Below are 22,452 nucleotides of genomic sequence, written 5' to 3' on the forward strand. Positions count from 1 at the left end.
TGGAAGACACATCCTTCACCAACATTCACAAACATCAGATCCATCCACTCGCAGAAGGGTTCACAAACACAACCAACATCGAAAAATGCATGTTGCATGCAATTACACATTCTCCAAATGTGGTCTCCAAATCCCCAAAACAAACACAGTGTAGCTTTAAGTAGTCTCATATAAACAAAGCACATTTTCTTTGTCAGGTTGCAATGAAATAAAGCAAAGTTTCACTCCAAAATGTACAATTTACAAATTTACTGTTTAGCCAAGAGGCTAATTTAGCTAACAAGTAACAGAAACATACCCAGCGATTCACAAACTGCATGCCTAAATCATCACACACTTACCTCAAACCAGTTGTTATGTAGTCTCAAACATAACATACTGTAATAAAATCTATAAAAAATTCTATAAAAACTATTCCACTAAAGACTTTGTTGGGATATTTCTCTCTTTTTGCTCTTCATGTGTACAAATCATTTTTGTCTACAATTATTCTCCCACCTCACATTCTGCCGTAATTCTAATGCAAATGCAAAATCCAAATTGGAAACTTAGCATGAGCTTGTAAAATCAATTTAGTCTGTGTAAAGATCATCTTTGCTCACTATGGGCTCTCAGACAAAGGTTTTCTCAGTCTGCACCACAACAACTCATGAACCTATTTAGTTCATGAGTTGTTCTATTTACCGAAGTAACCCCTTACATGTCTTTGTATTTCCCCATGCTAAAGCGTGTTATTCAGTAATGTCATAGAAAACAATAGAAAATTGCTGAATTATCATTATTAGGTTAAAAGAGTGAGGAATGGAGATCTAGAATGGAAGCAATGGAAGTTAGGGGGTTACACAAAAATATTGGACATGATTTTTTCATATAAAAACTATATAAACCGAACGCAGAGCATATCATTCTATTGGCAATGCTTTTCTATTTGATGTTTATTCTTGTAATCAGAGACGTGAAATAACAAAAATGGATCTAAACAATGACAGACCATGTGTAGCCTTTCAAAGATACCAGCGAAAACATGAAGAAGCAAAACAGGACAGGACAGGACAGGAGATGACAGAAAACCTGACGGCCACTGTAATGCTTGGAAAGGGAGAAGTGACGGAGGGGTACTCAGTTGGTTGCAATCTGCAACCCCACCGCTAGATGCTACTAAATATTATACACATCTCCATTAATCAATTATATACATTTTTTGAGTAATGGGGTTCAATTGAGTAATCCTGAAAGCCCATAATTTGTAGTCCTTTTGCTGCTGTAACTCTGCAATTTCCTTTAGGATTAATAAAGTTTCTATCTATCCATAAGGCAATATCAAACTTCTCCACATCAGCCTGGCACCGAGCGACGGGCTCCCTCCGAGCCGAAAGCAAAGGGCAGGGGCACATCACAACTCCATTAGTGGGAAAGACGGGGCGATATCTATCACAGCATCCCCCGTGGTAGACGGCGCGCGAGCCATTACTTTAAAGAAACAGAAAACAAACACGCAAACAAATAAGTGACTAATGTGTTGGATGTCGTCTGTGATGGCTCCGGTCATTAGGGAGACGCTCAGAGGAGGCTGATTCGATTGGGCCATCATTTCTCTGAGTCCTCCTTACTCTCGGGCACAGGCCACAGTCTTAATGGAGGAACGAAGGCATCCCAGGACACAAAGAGATTCGGGGTGGGGAAGTAATTCAGAAAAGTAATTCTACGCAGGCATTTTGGTACCTGCAAGCTATGCCTGTCATTGTCATGCCTGTGGAATTTGGCAGAAAAATGTATTTATTTATTTTTATGAAATTTTTATAAAAATGAACAAATATGCAGTTAACATTCTAAAGAAAAACAAATTAAGGTGGACGCTTTTATATGACTTTAAAATTAAGTTAGCCTAATTAGTTATCGCAGCCTTAACCATTGCTATTTGGAACTTTTTTCATGGATATCATTGTCAACAATGTATAGTCTTTATCAACATTATAGGCTCTAACGACGTATGATGCTAACAATGTATGTGCTCTTCATGTGAAAAATGTATAGGTTCTTAAACATATAGGTTTCAACAATGAATAGGCACATAACAGTAACGCTAACGATGTATAGACTCATAACACCAGCAGTGATGCAAACAATATATAGGCCCATAACAGTGATGCTAACAATACATAGGCCTATGATGCTAACAGTGATGCAAAAAATGTAAAGGCTCATAATGCTAACAGCGACACAGACAATGTATAGGCTTGTAGTGCTAACAGCGATGCTAACAATGTATAGGCACATAACAGTAACGCTAACAATGTAGGGGTTCATAATGCTAACAGTGATGCTAATAATGTACAGGCTTATAATGCTAACGAAGATGCTAACAAAAGGCTTGAAATGCTAACAGTGACGCTAAAAATGTATAGACACATAACACCAACAGTGATGATAACAATATGCAGGCCTATGATGCTAACAGTAATGCTAAAAATGTATAGGCTCATAATGCTAACAGCGACATAAACAATGTATAGGCTTGTAATGCTAACAGTGATGCTAACAATGTATGGGCTCATAAAACCAACAGTGATGCTAACAACATAAAGGCCCATTACAGTGATGGTAACACTATGTAGATCTATAATGCTAACAGTGATGCTAAACATGTATAGGCACATAATGCTAACAGTGACATGGACAAAGTATAGGCTTGTAATGCTAACAGTGATGCTAACAGGCTCAAGAAAGCTATTAATTCAAGAACTATGTCTTTAAACAAATGAGTAAATACTTGCAAATGTTTATAGTGGCACACCAATATAAAATAAAATGCAATGTTAGACGAAACCTAATATGTTGTACGTTATTCAAGACATTATTCAACTGAGTTGTAGAAGCACAGTCACATCTACGGTTGAGCTGATTTACGCATTCATTTAGGCACAACAACGTCAGAACTGGATGTGTATGTTGCGTATGCTTCTTAAATGCGGCAGTTTAGTAATCAGCAGCTTTACATATCAATATTTTCTGTGTGTGATAGAAAGAGGCTGAAGTGGGAGTGGTTCTTATTCCCTGACTGCAAGCCTGTGTGAGTCACCAGAGAAAGCGAGAGCGTAAGTGAGAGAGAGAGGGAGAGAGAGAGAGAGAAAGAGAAAGAGAAAGAGAGAGAGAGAGAGAGAGAGAGAGAGGGAGGAATACGTACCCCTGGCAGAGTTTTCTGTTCGTGCAGTGCATTCTGGGCTTTGATGGCTGACTCACGGGCACAGTAGGTGAGGAACGCACAGCCTGGAGAACAGAGAGAGGATTAAAGCATCACTGCGTACGCCCACACACTGCTGCCCACACACACACACACATACACACACACAAGCTCACTCTCTCTGTCACTCATGCATACACACAGTTCTGCACACATGATCTCTGTAGCCAAAGTCTAGTTGTTGAAGTAAATTTAAACAAATAACTTACATGTCACAAAAAATGTATGTGACTGGGGCTGTGTTTCAATTACCAACTCATGCGTTTGTATCCATTAAAAATACCTCTGAGAAAAATGGAGCAATTTCACAGAGTAATTAGTAGTAGGCAGTGGGGGATGAACGACTTCAGATTTTGTCCACAGTGATGAAAGTTGAGTCATCGTTGCCTAATCGTTGATGATGTCACAAATAAAACTAGAGGAGAAAGAAATGCTTTGCAATAAGCGACTATAAAAATCCGACTTTCAAAATCTGTGACGAAGCCAGCTCCACAAGAAGAGTGTGATGTGCCCTTTCCAATTGCTAGCCTTCATGGAACTGGAGATATGGACCAAAATCTCAAAAAATTGTATCTGACTTAGGCGCACCGCAGGCTGGCTTGCTGGGACACTCGCCCGCAGTAGAGCTCCTGAGCCAGAGAAATTTAGTGTACTGTAACTCTGGGAAAATAAGACTAACCGACTTCAAACTTTATAGGATTATATCGCTGCTGTCAGAACAAAACATCATATCTCCATTTTTGTCATTTTTCTGTTTTTGGCATAATTTGAAAATGCCTGTTGCTCTTTACATTGTGATTTCATGATAAATGGATCAAAAGAAAAGGCCTAAAATTACTTGGAAAAAAATCGGGTTCCACTGACTTACATTGAAAGTAAAGTATGTTTTATGCTTCTTCTTTTTACCATTTTGGAGATCCGAGGTTTTGTTCCGATAGCAGCGACATGCTGCATATACACACACACACACACACACAAACTCACATATACATGCATATCATACATATATATATATATACATATAGTGGTCAATGGCCTGACCACTAAAGATAGACAGAAGGAGGTGTACATAATGATGTATGTATACATATTAAAACAAACAATCTGCATCCATGGACACATACAGCTCTCACTCTAATTATATATTTACACATGAATGCACAAAAAGATATTTATATGCCATCTTCTTTTCTAGTTCCATTTTAATTAGCCTAAAGCAAGGCCATGTTGTAAAGACTACCAGCAAGAGACAGAGAGAGAGAGAGAGAGAGAGAGAGAGACAGAGAGAGAGAGGGAAAGGGAAAGCAGAAAGATGTAGAGAAGGACAGAGAGAGTGGAGGAGAGCAGGCAGTGAGTGAGGCGTAGTGTAATAGCAGGGAAGCAGCTTTGATGTTTGACTTTAATGTCACCAGCTCAGATCAAAGTGTTCCACAACAGCATAGTGCCGGTGAGAAAAACCCCTAACTCCACACACACACACACACGCACATACACACACACACACACACACACACACACACACACACACACACACACACACATACACCTAAAGAATGAAAATTGGAGAAATCCGTGCATATCTATGCGTAGGTGTTGTGAGTATGCTGTGATGCAAACTAATGCCTCAATAAATAAACCGCTGTATGTAATGTCATTTCTTCAGAACTGAAAATTTAATTTGAATATTCTCACTGTTACTTTTCAATTAAAGCTACAGTATGTAAGATATGAGCATCTGGAGCCCTCTCTGGTGGAAATTTGTAACAAGTACATTTCCACAAGTGTATGAATCTGAGAGCGCGTTGAAAGAGCGTGCAAAGAAAACTTGATGAAGGACGTGTCTTTTAAGGATGTTAGTCATTGGAAGGTGGTTAATTTTGTAACTCTAAAGCTATGAGGCACTTGAAGTAAGTGTGTAATGATTTAGGCATCTGACACAGTGCTAACTTAGTGGCAAATCTGATTTTTGGCTATTTGTTAAGTTATTTACAGGAAAAGTAAGTTTGTTTGTACTAAAATCATTTTGAAAAGCTTTGTGTTGCCAAACTTTTCATGGGCAGCATATGTCTCTCTGTCCCAATTTGGGACACTGAAACTGTCCTGCTCCTTCATCCCCAATCTCAACGTCCTTCAGCAGCAACCAGTCGGAGGTCCGCTGGGTCTCGCAGGCCTGCACTGATAGATCAGTCTTTAAAGAGCTTAGCCAATTCCCTTAGGCTGCCCGAGCACCTCCTTTGATCCCGTGTCACCGCCCCGACGAGGTCACACCAACCTCAGGGGAGATATGGAACAGGGGAGAGAGTGTGAAAAAAGACCTCCAGGGCTGAAGGCTACATTGATCAGAGCTGTCAATCAGTCCGGGTTCTTCTGGAATCATACCTGATCCATATGATGAATGATCCATATTTGGAAATTGTGGTAGTCCCTCCTGGACCAGATCAGAATCCAGGAGGCAGTCCGAGGCTGATGTGGAGGGGGTCAAGACCTCGATGACCTCTGTTCAACACCTCGGCCTCCCACAGACTCACTGTCAATGATTTCCAATGACCACTGCGTACATTCATCAAGTTTGACATTTTTATCACTGCGTCCTGCTCTCCTTCTCACTCTGAATGATCAGTGTTACAGTAAATACTGTCTGTGGGTGTCACACTGAACACGCGCGTCATGTCATACAGCATCAGCAGAACGCTACTACAGAACAACGGCAGGGAAAGCCCAAAAACACAAGGCTCAAGTTCATTTTTATACTCCACTCATACAAACTGAATGAAATAAAGTGTTCAGCATCACTCATCATGCTTGGCAACCATTTACTACCTCCACACAAACTAGCTGTGCTTGACCTGAAAGATATGAGCTGAAAAAGGCTTGGATAATAATGTTAGCTGAGGTAACTTAGCATTAGCATCTGTCTGTTTATCTGAAATACTAACTGCCTTCATATGTGTAAAATTCAGGTCACGTGATCTACTGTGGCTTTCTGCTGTCTCAGTACAGATTTAATTGAATGTAGTGATGGCAAAATGCCATGTGACGCACTGAGAAATTGAACAGTGCTCGGAGTCTGGGCAGGGTGGTGTGCCTCCAGGACCAACACTGGGAAACACTGCGCTAGTTTAACCCTTTTTTACAGTAGCCATAAAATGCAATTTCCAGTTATTGGTGGTCGTGATGTCACAGGAGCTCCATGTTGTTCACAAGCTCCACGTTATTAGGTAAAATTTCCTTGACTTAAAACTTGCATCGTATCAATGTTGTTGATAACATACCGTAAGACTAAAATTAGCAATAGAACACAAGACGGAGTGTGTTATCACGAAATAACAGCTGTGATGTTATTCGCAATAACACACAACCTTGAGTGTTCTATTGCTTTTATACAACAGTTAAATAAATAAAATAATAAGAATAAATAAATAAATTGGGCCATGAATGTGTCATTTAATATGTTTTAATGTTAGCAGTTCCTTCCGCCAAATTAGAGTTCTTTTACAAGCAGCTTGTTGCTACATCAGAGCAATGAACTCCGCTCACTCGCTGCACAGTATGCTGTAAGCCTCGCCTTTTGAAGTACAGACTGAGCCATAAAACTGTCGCAATATCAAGTTTAGCTCAGTTTTGTCAATTTTTGCTAGATCAATATTAATGTTGTTTTGTTCCAGCCAGCCTGTAAAGCATCTTACAGCCCATTTTTTGGCAAATGGTATTCGGTTAATTTCTGGCTAATTCCAGGTTGTTTAACTTGGGTGTTCTTCTGTCACAGCTGCCGACTGAAAAGCTTGCTCAATGGTAATAACTGTTTGGGAATTTAGTGTTCTCATCTACAGAGTCTGACCAAATCTAGTTTAAAACGTTCAAATGGCTTGAGCGTTTCCTACAGCTCAAAGTCGTTGCTTAGCAATGGCATCTAAGCGGAGTGATACCGTGTTTGTGAAAAAAACATGCTGTTATGGCGAAATAACAGCACAGTTAGAACGCTTTTCAACCAATCAGCTTGCGTGGCCGGAACTAACTGTGGTATAACAGTAAATTAGCAATACATTTTGGTGATAAATTGATTTTACCATGTACTAATAACATTTGTCACTTGGTAGGTGTTATCACTGCTCATTTCAGTCTCTTGTTCAAAAGGCAGGACATGTTTAAAGTTGAAATCTAGCGTCCAACTTCTAGAGGACGAGTCAGACTTCTAAAGTCATGTTCTGTATGTATGTGCAGTAGGCTGTGGAGAGCTGTAGGCTGAGTGAGGCCGAGGGCAGTGGTCCTGGCGAGCAAGCGAGGTTTAGCAACCGAGCTAATGACTGCAAGGCCTTGAGCTTGAACAGTGGGGCTGCAGGAGTCTATAGCAGTGTGTCAGTCAGAGATCAAAGGCAAATTGGCACAGACACTGCTAACAGTGGCCAGAAAACACACACTCTTCCTCGTTTGCTCGCTCACTCACACTGTCTCTCTCCCAACTATGTCCATTTACTGAGGTTTTCTTTTCGGCTACATGGCTACTTTACATTCACACAATAACGGGGTCTGTGTCTCAGCAGTTTGGAGCAAATCCATGGTGCGTCTGTGTGTGTGTGTGTGTGTGCGTGTGCATGTGATTCTGTGTGATTTCTGCTGAGTATTGCCCTGTGCTCTCGGCCTAGTCAGACAGTGTCCCTTCCTCTCCACAGCTCAGCACTAATACCCCATCTCTCCCTCTCATTCTCCCTCTCTCTACGCTGGCCTCATCCTTTCTGATTAGCTTCAGTATCTCCTTCCAAGGCTTCTCTTGCTTTGTATCCCAAAGAAGCCCAAGCTCAATAACTCAGTTCACCTTTTAAAACCCAAATTTACCCAATTTTGTCCTTGTCTCAAATGCAGTCAATCTGCAAAGACATGTTTGGTGTTTAAAGTTTCTTCTTTTTTCATTTTACACTTGAGCTATGAGGCTAATGTAGATAACAAGAAATTTAAGCTTATCTACGGTCCTCATTTACAAACCCAGTTCCAAAAAGGTCGGGACACCATGTGAATTGCAAATAAAAACAAAAAGCAGTACAAAGCCAGTAAAAATGTATGAATCCACTTTGACCTATATGTAAACAAAACAGTATGAAACAAGATATTTAATGGTTTATCTTATCAGCTTTACTGTTTTTTTTTCTGAAATGAATGCCTGCAATACTTTCCAAAAAAGTTGGGACAGGTCAATTTGAGACAAGGAACATTGTTCAATGCTCTGGAAACATTTTAAAAGAGGTGATGTATTTCACGCTATGGTGTGTAATATTTTAAAAATTTCAAGGAACTTTGAGACATCTCTATGTATAACAAGCAAGGCCAAAAATCACACCTGAATGCCTGTGACCTTCGATCTCTCTGTCAGGCTTGGACAGAATTCAGACACTCACAGACAACACTTAAGTAAAAAGGGTTTATTAACAAAGGGGATATCCAAAATCAAGGTCAGCCAGTCCAATGTCAAAAACCAATACACCAAAACGGTCACTATGAGGAGAGTCCAAAAGACAATGGCCAGAAAAGGGAAACAAAGGTCAAACCAGAGATCACAACAACACTGAGAGGGCTAGGCAAAAAGACAAAGTCAAAAAAACAAAGCAAGGTTCATACACGAAATGGCAAATAGACAAATAGAAGGCATGATAAGGCTTTGGAAAACAAAGGCAATACTTCACAAAGAGCTAACCTAAAGCCTGGGCTTATATACTAATCTAACAAGAAACCAGAACAAGGAACAGGTGCAAAGAATCAATAGTCAGGTGAGGCAGAACGGTGTACAGTCATGTGAGGGCATCTTGAGATCATTTTATCAGGCATGGAGTTCTGGGAATTGGAGTCCAGAGGTTCGGAGGCAGAGGCACTGGGAACGGAGGGAAGCGTGACACCCTCAGAAGGCACTGCATTAAAAATGACATGCTTCTGTGTTGGATACCATCACATGAGTTTGGCAATACTTTGACAAACAGTTGTCAATAAACACTGTTCATCACTGCATCCATGAATGCATGTTAAGACTCTACCCTGCACAGTGAGAGCCATACGTGAACAATGTCCAGAAACGACGCTAACTTCTCTGGGCTTGAGCTCAGCTAAAATGAACCGTTAAACAGTGGAAACGTGTATTGTGGTCTGACAAGTCCAACTTTGAGTTTGTTTATGGAAATATTAGATGTTGTGTGTCTCCTATTAAAAACGTGTGGCATCAATGAAGGCCCTAAACAGCTGAATGCCAAAAAACAGCATTTAAAATTGGTCCAATTGGTGTCTTCAGTCCTCAGGCATTTATTAAGTGTTGTTAAAAGGAAAGGTCATGTTACACAGTTGTAATCATGCTCATGTCCCAACTATTTGGAACATGCTGCAGGCATCATATTTGGAAAGAGCATATATTTACTAAAAAACAATAAACTTCATAAGGTAAGACATCAAATATTGTATTTTGTGCTGTTTTTAATTTAATACAAGTCAAACAGAATTTACTAATCATTGCTTTTTTTGACTGGAATTTTACATACTGTCCCAACTTTTTTGGAATTGATTTGTAACACTGGGCAAACCGAATGCCTAATTCATTGCATGCTAACTTTAACCCCTTAAAATTCCAGGCCTATTACATACTAAGGCTTATTATTCAGAAACTACATGGACTTCAATGCAAACTGGTTAAGCTATTCTTAGATTATAGAAGTGTGTAATAAAACTGATCATTTGAGGGGCTAGTCCACATTGAGTTGTTGAGTAATTTCAAACAGATTTGCTGATTTTCTGACACTGTATGACATGCTGTCATAGCATGGTGTGCATAGCTAAAACAGCAGTAGCAGCCATCTTGAAGTCTGATGTTTGTCTGTACTTTTGACCAATTTTGTAGAGAACAGCATGTCATACACATGTCAAACACCTATGAAAGTCATTGTGGTTTGAGGTAAGTGTGTGATGATTTTGCATGTGGTTTGCAAAATGCTAACTGGCAGACATGGTTTTGCTTCATTGAAACAGCTTTGGATAGTGAAGAAACTGGACAGTACAAAGCAGTAATGAAAGAAACTATTATATAAACGTACGTTTGTGGGCAATATTACAATATTTAGCTTTCTTGTAATAAATTATATTATGTGACCATATGCTTTTCTGACTACATAGTGGTATTGTTGGTATGTACAGAACACTGACCAACTGCATGTTATCTTAGAAAAGAGATCATAAATAAGCCTAAGATAAGACAATCCTTTATGAGTCCCGCAACGAGGAAATCGGCGAAGACAAACAAGCAAAATTGGAGCACAAGGCGGTTGAAAAGCATGTCAGAAGTGGGATTTGAGGGGAGACTGCAACCTGAACGCAGTGCCTTAGACCGCTCGGCCATCCTGACTTCAAATTTCATGGATGGTTTCTAGGGTTACACAGTTGCAGTTAACACATGTGGGATGTTGGATAAAAATCATGCTCATAGTTTCCGCCAGCATTTTATCACACTTCAGAAAAACTAAATATTGTAATGTATATCATGTATCATGAAAATGTCCTGATTTATTGTGATACTTTTGCCACCGCTATGTAAATATTAACCTTAAAAAGATCAGAAACCTTCTTACAAGCCACTAGTTTCCTCTGTGCTGTGTCAGTAGTCCACACTGCCATTTCAGCTGTGGTGAGAAGTGCTGTCATACTAAATTAGACATAAGCATATCATATTTCACAACCAAAAAAAAGCAACATTCCCCATGTGTAGCAACCCTTAGAGATCAAACGAAAGCTGGTGAATCATTAAGCAAAGTTTTGGATGAACCACGGTGGCCCGGAGAGGGGCTTCTTTTCAAAAGCTTCCTCCCTTTCTCACGCATTGTTCCGACAACAATACTTGCCCGGCTCCTGTATAATTGCCTTGTAATGAGTGGCATTATATATGCAGTAGTCTAGCGGAACCTGTAAACCTTAATTAAGTCAGTCACATTCAAATCTGCCCAACCTTGGCCCTCCAAGCAAAGCTGTGTGTCAAGAGTGCACCGACCACCTCATGTAGAACTAATCACTCCCTCCCTCTCTCTCTCTCTTCCTCTCTCTCTCTCTCTCACACACACTCACACTCATACAGGGAATGCCATTTAGAGAAAGCACAAGAGGTTACCATGTTTATGCATTCAAAGTGCACACCTGGGCCCTCTTTCTATTCTTATAGCACACTATGGCGGTAGCCACTGAGCGCTAAGGGAAAAGTACATGCAGAGGTAAACACACTATGACAGCAGTCATCTGTATTGTTCCGTCACACAAAGATTTATGGAAGGGCCTGTTGAAAAAGGGGTAAATCCAGAAGTACAGTAGAAACAACCACAGTTATATAATGCTATTACACTGAAAAAGTAACAGCATCAATGCATTACTTTTTTTCAGTGTAAGCTAATATCCTTTTGCATTCTGATCTTGAAAAGCGCAACAAAGATAAATCCAAGTATCTGTTTCATCTTGTACACGTAAAGCATTTACTACAAACTAAATGCACTATTATATAGCATAATCACAGACAAAAATCATATAAACTACTAGGAACTACCATAAAAAACACAGTTTTGGGAGGTGTTTGACTATTTGATATAGTATGTAAACATGTATGTAAACACCAGTGCACACAGTCCACCCATGTAAATGAAGCAAAAACAGCTCATTTTTAATTAAACATAATTATGATGCACCAACCATGAACATGTTTACATATAGTCATATGCAAGCGATTGGACACCCCGGTGAAATGACATACTTTGTTGAAGTAAATAAAAAATGTTAACACATCCTTTAGAAGGGGACTTAAATATAGAACTGTTCAGCAAAATATTAGTGCACAATTTCTACTTATTTGCTGGAAAAATAAAGCATAAAATATGAAATATATCATAACCTTTGCACAGGCCACATCTTATGTTTAATATTCTTTACAGCATGTTAAATTCAGCAAATGAACAATAATTGTGCATTAAAATGTGCAGAAGTGTGTTCTCAGCAGAGGATGTGTTAACTTATTTTTGCTTAGACTATCAACAAAACATGTCATTGACCAGGGGGTGCCCCAAACTTCGCATGCAACTACTCTTCAGCTTTGCCCCACTCATTCACAATATTAGTGATGTGTTGTTTGCAAACAAGTCAGCTCTTAGAGTCTGCTCTTTTAGGTGAATGTTGGGTGCTGACATTTTTTTTTGTAAATCAGGAGAAAAAAATGGCTCCACCCCCTCATTATCCTCAACACTTGCTGCTTGTCGTGTTAAGCCGCGGCTACACCAAAGGTGAGTCAAATCTGCATGGCGAAAAAGCCAATTGCCTTGAATAGAAAAGAATGTGAGAAGTGAATTCGCCTCCGGTAGCATGAAGATTAACTTTAGGTGGACTTTAATTCTGCAAACCTTGGAAGCATCAAACACACATTTTATAAGCCGCTTATCGTTCTGGGTCATGGGGGGAGCTGGAGCCTATCCCAGCAGTCATTGGGTGGAAGGAAGGAAACACCCTGGACAGGTCACCAGTCCATCACAGGGCAGACACACAGACATACAATCACACACACACATTTAGGGCCAATTGGCCTGACTACATGTCTTTGGACTGTAGGAGGAAACCCACACAGACATGGAGAGAACATGCAAACTCCACACAGAAAGGACCCTTTTCACCCAGCTGGGTATTAAACCCAGGCCCTGCTTGGTGTGAGGAGAAGGCGCTACCCATAGCGCCACCATGCCAGCCCTTAGGAGCATCAGTCACTAAAAAACAAGAGGGCGAACTGTGGGGCGTTACTTCTGAAACTGCTCCACAGTCAGCATAATGTTGCTTTCGACACACAGCTGCAAAAAAATAATCAGATAATGTTAACACTTTACTGAACTACACATCCTTCTAAAACCACTTCACATCAGTACAGCCTGAGCTCATCAATGAGCGAGGCGAGACTCCAGTGTGACTGCAGCTTTAATTTGTCCAGAATTTTGTTCTTCAATCTTTCACGTAGATCTTAGCTGAGTTTCCAAGTGCGCCTCATTAGTTCTTCTGATTCTCTCCTTTGCCTGCCTTTCTTTGTTGAGGACTACTTGATCGATTTAATGCATTTGTCTTTTCTGCCTGTCTTGTGAACTCTGCCTCTTGAAATTCTTCCAATGAAGCTACTAACTTGGCCAGTTTTGAGAACAAAAAAACTGACAATGCTACTGAAAGCTCTTTGACTCTTATTGGTGAGCTAAGCCTACTCATCTGGCTCACTAAAAACAGCCAGAATGCCCATCACTAAATGACGTGATGATTGTTGTTACTGCAGTCTTTAGCTTATTGAATGAGGCACAACGCAAGGCAGCAATGAAGGCACAGTAACAAAAACAGCCTGTTTAATTCTGAGAGCCAAAGAGACATTGGAAAAATGGTCGTGCATCAATTCGGACTGTTTTGAGTACATAAAAAACAAGAAAATGTAGAATATGGGCCCTCAAGTGGGGTGAGGGCCTATTATGTGGGGTGACTGCAGCACTGTTTTTAAAGACTTCTGTCTTTTAAAGACTTCTGTTGGGCCTGTAAGTTCTTTTGGGCACTCAGCTGTTCAGCTGGTATCTGGCCCGTATCAAACTCACATCAATACTGCACTGTGGGGACAGAGGCGATAGTTATCACCTGCTCTCATCATTTTCCATTAAAATCCCCAACCCCCTTTTGATAACACCTCCACCCGCCTGGGCTAAGCAAGAAAGTGGGGAACAGGGGAACAGACAGATGGAAGAAGTGAAAAGAGAGAGAAAGAAAGAGAGAGAGAGAGAGGGAGGAAGAATGAACATAAAATGAAAATAAAATGATCACTGTGTAGGGGGGCTGAAGGTCTATAAAACCTTCTGTATCATTTTACCTCCAGCAAAGTGAGCCAAAACAGTGAGTGCTACAAAATTATATCAAAATATTCTCATTCTAATAACTGTATTAGAATTATGAACAGCCCCAAAATATACCCACAGGGACTGTCATTATAAACGATTCTATTAGCAATTGTTCATAACCCTTAGAAGCTGCAGTTATCACCGCCAGTAATAAAAGCATGGTGTAATTTTATATTAATTATTTCTCACTCCTTTCTCTTTGAGAAATACAGAGAAATTCTGCTGCAAGTGGGGAATTCAACTTTCAACCGATAGCACGTTTGTGTTTGCACATTGAAGAGGAGATATTTTATTCTGATTTAAATTTGCCCATTTTTGCAACATTTGTCATTTATTCATCAAAACGAAGGGAAAAAATCAGACGTGTGGATCCAAACCTGTTAATGTGGAATGTAAACTGAATGTAAATGCAATTGCCTTATTCACTATGTGATTACATATGTAATTACATAAGTACTTGTGAACAGTTTAGCAAAAACTAGGGGTGAAAATGGGTTGGAACCATTCTGGGAGTAAAAGTCGGGATGGCGTTTCTGGCTCAGTAATTGATTTAATAGGGAAAACTGCATTTAGTTGTTTAACACTACTTCTAAAGCATGTCTTAAGCACCCCAAGCCCAGCCTACACCCATATTAGCCAACAGAAAATCATGATGCAACAGGGCCCACCCACCCACTCCACAGTGATGCATTCTACGACAGTCTGTTCGTGTTCAGAAAGTATGTTAAAACCTAAGACATTCCACAATCGATAATTAAAGTGGTCGTTCACTTTCTGGTTTCTTCAAACCTTAGTGGCATTGTTCGAATGTCTAGTCTACTCCATGTTTTTTAACATTTTTTTGATGATGGTCTGTTGAAAATTTCAGTAACTAAGCTCATTTTAAAATGTCTGCGATAAATTAGCACATTGGCTAATTCAACTCGAAGGGGAAGTAATGACTGATACCGAGCTACCTAGCCTAATAATGTCAGCCATTCACTGCGTGGTAGATATTTAAATATATGAAAACCTGACTGAAAGGCCACTGGACATTTCTGGACCTTCCAGCTAAGTAAATCACATCACATATTAGCAAGACAGCTTAGTACTTTTGTCAAAATAGTTTGTTTTGACAAATGTTTGACGTTTTGAAGAGTCTTGAAGGAAAGTTCCATTATTCTTGAGATGTTTTATATGGTTGTGTTAGTTCACCTTTTAGAAAATGTACCCCTTAGTTCGGTTACGTTTTTCAAGTTTCCTTTTCCAGACTGTTCTCAGAAAATTGTCCAACTATTTTGCCTTCTATGTGAGAAAAATAAGCAGGTTTAAGCACTACGGTTTAAGTTGTGATTCAACTGATTTATTTGCAACAATCAATCAAAAGTACTGTTGCTGGCAACATGCAGAATTTAAGTGTTTTAGTTCTTTAGCTTTAGCAAAAAGCGCCGAAACCCTGATTTAAAGTCAAACTTCTAAGAAAAAACAGTCAAACTTTCAGCTCTTGACTAGAAAAATGTCATATATTGTTGCTGTCCAAAAAAATATATATAGTACTAGTGACTTTAAAGGCTAAAAAATGTTCTGAATTTTACGTAAATTAGCGTTATTAACATAAGTAATTTTGGACCATTTTTATTGGTTCATTCATCCTAATGTTTTTACACAATGAACCCCCCAAAAGAGAGTAGGGTTGCCCCAGTTCCACCCATTCCACCGTTGAGCAAAAAAAAGTAATAACTCTCGACTTCCAACTAAATGAGTTCACTTTAATGTTGTATTTATTAAATATATAAACAAGTAATTAAGTTAAATTTATAAAATAGCTCAATAAAATAAAAATAATACAAATACTCAAATAACAAAAAATACAGAGAAATGCAGAATAATACGGGTAAAATACGTAATTCAAATTAAACTTAATCTCTAAGTAGATCATTTTAGCCTATATTTGGACTCACTACAGCTGGCAGGTATAAGCCTTGGGGGGGCCTGAGAAGGTTAAAGGTATTTGGTTGAAACTCTGCCAAATTAGAAACCACTGTAGTGCCACTATAATATGTTTTCTTTATAAACGATAAAATATAAGAAATACCAAAATGAAAATCTAATGCATTGTCATTTACAGGCTGAACACACACTCCTATATGATCCAAGCCTACTGTGCTGTTGAACCTGTGTGGGCCGGATTGCATGTGTCTATGCATAAATGTAGTGAGGTGTGCACAACCTTGCGCATGTGAATGAGCGCAAGCCATCTCTCTGCTCTCGTCACCATCTATCTGCCACATTTCATCTTTCATGAGGGAGCCCTGTTGCTTATTACAATATTTACAAGCGGCTGCATGAAGGCCTGAGTGCTCCATTACTTTTGCGTGATGGACACGCGCTGGCTCTCCACTCCATCGGCCAGTACCTGAGCGTTGAACGCTGTGCTAATGCGAGATTACGTGATGAATTAAAGATAGATGCTGCTGGATATGAAGATGAGGTGTTAAAATGAGGTCCTCCCAAGCCAAACGCTCTTTAACGGGTGGAAAGAGAGAGAAAAAGAGAGAGAGGGAGGGGAGGGGAGAGAGAGAGAGAGAGAGAGAGAGAGAGAGAGAGCGTGCATGAGAGACAGAACTAAAGTGATAGAGAAATATGCAAATGAAATATGAGTGGTAATGAGAGAGTGAGAAAGTGGGAGCCAGAGAGTGAAATAGAAAAAGAATGAGGGGTGAAGAGCAGAAAAGGAGAGAGAGAAACAGAAAGAGAGAAGAGGGAAAAAAGAGAGAGAAAGAGAAACAGAAGAGAGAGACAGAGAGAGAGAGAGAGAGAGAGAGAGAGAGAGAGAGAGAGAGAGAGAGAGAAAGAAAAGTGAGTTAATGATGAAACATAGTGGAGAATAAACCAGGTCTATAAAGGGAGAAATAACTGCTGGGGCTTTAGGTTCTTCAGCAATTAGCACGAACGTGCCGCTTACATTTGTTCATCACTCTCCAACACTCCTCTCCATGCACAAAACCTATATTCTGTATTCCGGCCAACAATGGGAGGTTTAATGTGCAGGCTTACCAGGGCTTTTATTTTATTTTATTTATTTATTTTTACCCTTAACCTGCTCACTCATATACACCAATAATTATCTTTTTAAATATGTAATTCATATCTGTGACTGTTGATTGGCCAATTTATTTAATTCAAAAGCTCAGATGCTGACTGATGGCTGCATACAACATAGTGTTGTAACGGCAGTGTTAGGAACTTTGCAAAATATATGAAAGCAGAGCTCAAAAATGAAATGCTCAAAAAGAAAAAAAAGTGCAAGAGCAGATTTTGATGAAAAAGATTCCCAAAATAATTTTTGGTATTTTTTAATTCACTACCATTACAGCTGGCCCACCAGTTTGCTCCTATAGCCAAGATGCAACGTTAGCAGTAAGGCCAATTTATAGAAATACATCTGCACATTTCTACACATCACCTGTGATTGGCTGCTTCCAAAACTACCAAGAATGCTTGGGAACGACGAGAAGAGAAAAGAAAGTGAGAGTGGCGAACAGCACATATTCTAGAAAACGCAAATACATTGGATAAAATGCTGTTCACTGCTAAATTAGGTTAACCACAAAACTAGCCGTGTTTATGAATAGAAAATGACTAACTTTAATGAGCGGTTAAACTATAGGGTCCAACTTATTCTGTCTAAATGACGAAGCTGAAGTCAGTTTCTAATATGCCAGCTTTAATGTTTGTTTGAATTTTCCCGTTCCACCTTAAAAGAGGCAGCAGTTACAGCAGTAGCCTCAGGCGCCAGAATTGCTGCATCATTTAGGGTGGAACTGGGAAATTCGAACAAGAAGCTGGTGAATAAGAAGCCAACTTCAACAATTGTAGTCTGTGGAAGTTATTAAACCAGACGGGACATGTAAATAAACGTGAGCTAAACTAGTATCTAACATAACAAAGTTATCTATCTTCTCTTTCAAACGTGTAGTGTGTGTGTTGTGGCACTATTTTGTTAGAGTGCAGTGCGCATTGAGATGATGTGAGATATTATTCACTTCTCTAAAAAGAGCTCCAGTACAGTTATGAGTAACACGCTCAGTAACATGTTCAGATGCTCCTGCGTGCAGTCTGGGTAATCATTAAATTCTTTAAATAATAATCCAACAGATGTTTTTGTGATTGTATCGCTACAGTGTGAAATCCCAAAGTTGCAAGTTTATTTTAAACTGGAATATGTCATGTTATCTTGGTGACTCTTAAATAACTACCCATAACAAACATTGGGGAAAATCTTTGTTATATATTTCTGAAGAAAAAAAGGAATGTCGGCTGATATATCAGATATATCAGATTTTGAAATCCTCAAATATCAAAAGCGGTATCGATCTTAAAAACCTATATCGTTCAGGCTCTCGTCCAGTGTGTGGTAATATTAGTCATCAATTCTGCTGATTGCTTGCTGTTTGACTACCTCTTTCCATGCTTACTAAAGTGTGTGTAACTTGTGCCGTGTTGCTTTATACTGATTTTATGAATTTTAACTAGACCTCCTCTTATCCAGAGCAACTTATAAAGGCAACAGGCAACGTGGCATTAGTCTTGCCCAAGGACTTATGGAAAAGAATGGAAATGCCCATTCAGTTGTGATTATATATGCGTCAGTGCATGCACAAGGAAAAATGGGGCCCTCAATGATAGGTTCTAATTTCTAGCCATAACTTCAATAGGAGATTGATAAAATACATACATTTTCTCATACATAAACAATACATTGACTATTGATATACTTTCCTTATAATACTTCCTACATGTTTAAACAGTTAAAGGGGAGTCAATACAAGCCTGAATTACATAAATATTCTACCATCCCCCTTTTGTGGCCTACTGCTATCTCTCAGCACACACATACACAGTGTCATTCTCTGTAACTAACCCCTCTCACTATTACTGCATTGATTTTGTATTCTTTAATCTACTGTAACATGCTGTCTCCAAACTGCAAATCAATGTGATTTCAACACTAACGCAGCAATAGCAGAACAATTAAGCAGTGAGACAGAAAGCAACACAGAACAGCAGTGTGAGCACGACAGAGAGAGAGTGAGGGAGAGAAGCAGACGTCCTGCATTGATTCAGTCAGCCTATCTAGTCCAACTACAGGTACACACCATTTATCACATGCGTATACATACATTTGTGTGTTTGTGTAAGACAGCTGAAAAAGTCAATGGGAAAAGAGAGAGAGAGAAAATAAGAGAGGGAGGGGGAACAGAAAAAGAGAGACCGAAAGAGAGGAGAGAATAAGAGAGGGAGAATAAGGGAGAGAGTGAGAGAAAGACAGAAAAAGAGAGAGAGGAGAAAGAGAAAATGAGAAAGAGAGACAAGACTATTTAGAGAGAATATAAGAGAGAGAAACAAGAGAAAGGGGTAGAGATAAAGAAGAAAAAGAGAGAGAGGGAGAAAGAGGAGAAAGAAAAAAGGAAAGAATGAGAATCAGAAAAGGGTGAGAGAGAAAGAGAGAGGAAAGAATGAGAGGGAAAATAAAGGAGAGAGTGAGAGAAAGAATAAGAGAGAGAAGAGAGAAAGAAGGAAAAACAGAGAGAGAAAACAAGAGAGAGGAGAAAGGAAAAGTGAGAGAGAGAATAAGAAAGAGAGACAAGAGAGAGAAGTAGAGATAAAGAAGAGAAAGAGAGTAAGAGGGAGAAAGAGGAGAAAGAAAATGAGAAAGGGAGAGAATAAGAAAGTGGAGAGGGAGAAAGAGAGAGGAGAGAATGAGAGGGAGAATGAAAGAGACAGTAAAAGAAAGAATAAGAGAGAAAAAATAAGAAAGAGGAGAAAGGGAAAGTGAGAGAAAGTGAACAAGAGAGAGAGAGAATGAACAGAAAGAGACAAGAGAATAACAGAAAGACAAATAAGAGAAAAAAGACAAGAAAGTGAGAGAATGAGAGAGAGTAAAATACAGAAAATGAATAAGAGAATAAGCGATGAGAAAGTGTGAGAAAGAGAAAAGAGTAAGAGAGATAATAAGAGAGAATAAGACAGGCTAGAAAGTGAGAGACAGAAAGAGAGAGGATGAGAGCGATAGGATAGAGAGAATAAGAGAGAGAAACAGAAAAAGATAGAATGAGTGTATTTCTTTATATTTCCAAAAGCACTTAAACGGTCACTGTAAGGTGGTCGTAGCAGTAAGCTCGCCTCCTCACGTGATCATGACGTTTTGTTAAAGTAATTCTCCAGCACTTTTCACCCTGATCTCTATCTGCCGCATCTGTAGCTCACAGCTCATCACCACGGACACGTTTCTCCGCACTCAGTAAAGAACAGAAAACTGCTCAAACCCGTTTAAATTAGAAGCCGATCGAGTCTCTTCAGCACCTGCTCGCTGCACTCTACTGTAACTGTGCTCTGACCAACAGGTTCTCTGATTGATTCTCAGGGACAGTAATTTCCTTGTACTTAGGAAGAAGCTGAAACTGCATCGACTCACAGCACTGAAATGCTGGCTTCTATTATACATGTGCTTTAAGTCAGTGGTGTTTCTGCTCTTTTCTAAGCGGGAGGGGATTACTGTGTGATGACTGACCGTATGCTATAGACACTATACAGAGAGAGAGAGATTAGGCTGAAAACGCTGGAGTGCTCCTTTAATATATATGATTATGTAACATATCAACACAAGCGTGCAAGCAGGTTCTAGCTGTTTCCAGCAAGAAAAAAAAGCACTGAAAGCAGAACATTTAGTCAAGTCACAGAGCAAATAATACAAAAGTACGTGGAAAGATACACTGTATGGACGGAGGTGTTGTTTAATAATCGTGCGTCATTATTAATGGACGCAGCTTTTTTTCCTCCATCACTGCCTTCCACACATCTAACGGTGGCACTGCCTTAAATAGCCTCCAAAAATGTAACGTTTTAGTTTTTAACTATTCACCAAAAAAACAACAAAAACACAACGTTTTTATGTTACGTCCTGTCGCATAACCTTGAAAAATACGCGTTAATTGACGTCTTTATGTCTCTATGGGCCGTCAGGCTTCACGCTTTCTTACAAAAGAAACGTAAATAATGACACATCTTTCTTTTTTCCCCCCCGTTAAAAAATCTTGCACGAGCGCCATTGTCTTGTGTGTCGCGCGCGCGACGCAACAGCGTCTCGCTCTGCTACAAAACAAAGTGCTCCGTCCTGCTGAAGAACGATGGGGAGCAGAGACAAGACGGTGGTGGTGGGGGGGGGTTTGAGTGGGATGGTGGGATTTGTAGCGGCGGTGGTAGGGGGGGCGGTGAGGGGGTCCTAAATCATATGCATTATGTGCGCGCGGGGCTGCCCTACTTCCGCGAGCGCAAACACACACCGTGCAAAATGTGCGAGTGGGAGTGACCAGCTCGCTGTCAGCTCGTGACCCCGCTGCACGGACTGCGTTTACCGCCCTTTAAAACGGAAGAAACCAAGCAAAAGCGCCTGATTTGTCATAAACAGGATTACATGACAACGCAGATCAATACACGCACAAAAACAGATCGCGAGCCTGATGTGCGAATAAGTACACGAGAGACGAGAAATAGACCTCGTGTCCACAATGAGGCGGAGAGCAACAGTCCGTTTGGCATGTGGGAAACAGTCGTGTGACAAAAATGACGTCCAGATGCGTTTAAGCATCGTTAATATGCATCAAAGTGCCCCCCCACCCCAAAAAAGTGACGTGATAATAAAGGCTCTAAAGCCCCTCTTTACCTTTGTGCATGCCGGTGTAGCGGTCCTTCAGAACGGTGAGCTCGTGGATTTTCCCAAACTGCTCGAACAGGGGCTTGAGGTCCTTCTCCTCGAGGTTGCGCGGGATCTGTCCTATGAAAAGCTTGATGGCGTCCTGGTCTTTCATGGTGCCGCCGTCCGCGTGTATGGAAACGGCCTCGGAGCCGCTCATGGGTTTGGCGAACGTGATCTGGGCGTACTGGGGCTGCTGCGGGACGACGAGCGCTGGCGGCTGGCTCGGTGCTGCCCCCGGTCCGCTGAGGAGCGCGCTGGCGTGGGCAGGCTGGGGCTGAGGCGGAGGCGGCGGCGGAGGAGGCTGATGCTGCTGCTGCTGCTGCTGCCTTCTCGCTTCAGTCTGGGTGAATCTGGCCATTCTGAGCGGAGCGGCGCGGAGAGCAGGCAGGCGGGATAATAATAACAACATACACACACGCGCGCGCGCGCACGCACACATACACACGCGAGGACGCGCACGCGCGCAAGCGCATACGCACACGGACGCACGCACGCACGCACGCGCGCGCCGACAGAGTAAAAGCGCTCAGCTGGAAACGCGGGGGGGCTCACTTTCTATTCGACAC

At 40.5% G+C, this 22,452-nt stretch overlaps 1 protein-coding gene across 1 annotated transcript in view; it reads right to left on the bottom strand.

Moving 5' to 3' along the window:
* Positions 1 to 22,244, bottom strand: part of LOC118797101 (CUGBP Elav-like family member 5) — a 228,095-nt gene extending 205,851 nt beyond the window's left edge. Inside the window, exons 1-2 of the mRNA XM_036556330.1 lie at positions 21,854 to 22,244; positions 3,185 to 3,267 (exon numbers count right to left, since the gene is read on the bottom strand). Coding sequence (XP_036412223.1) covers positions 3,185 to 3,267; positions 21,854 to 22,244 — 474 coding nt within the window. The remainder of the gene's footprint in view (positions 1 to 3,184; positions 3,268 to 21,853) is intronic.
* Positions 22,245 to 22,452: the final 208 nt, after the last annotated feature.

Source organism: Colossoma macropomum, unplaced genomic scaffold (genome assembly GCF_904425465.1).
Source record: "Colossoma macropomum unplaced genomic scaffold, Colossoma_macropomum, whole genome shotgun sequence".
In the NCBI taxonomy this organism is placed as follows: domain Eukaryota; kingdom Metazoa; phylum Chordata; class Actinopteri; order Characiformes; family Serrasalmidae; genus Colossoma; species Colossoma macropomum.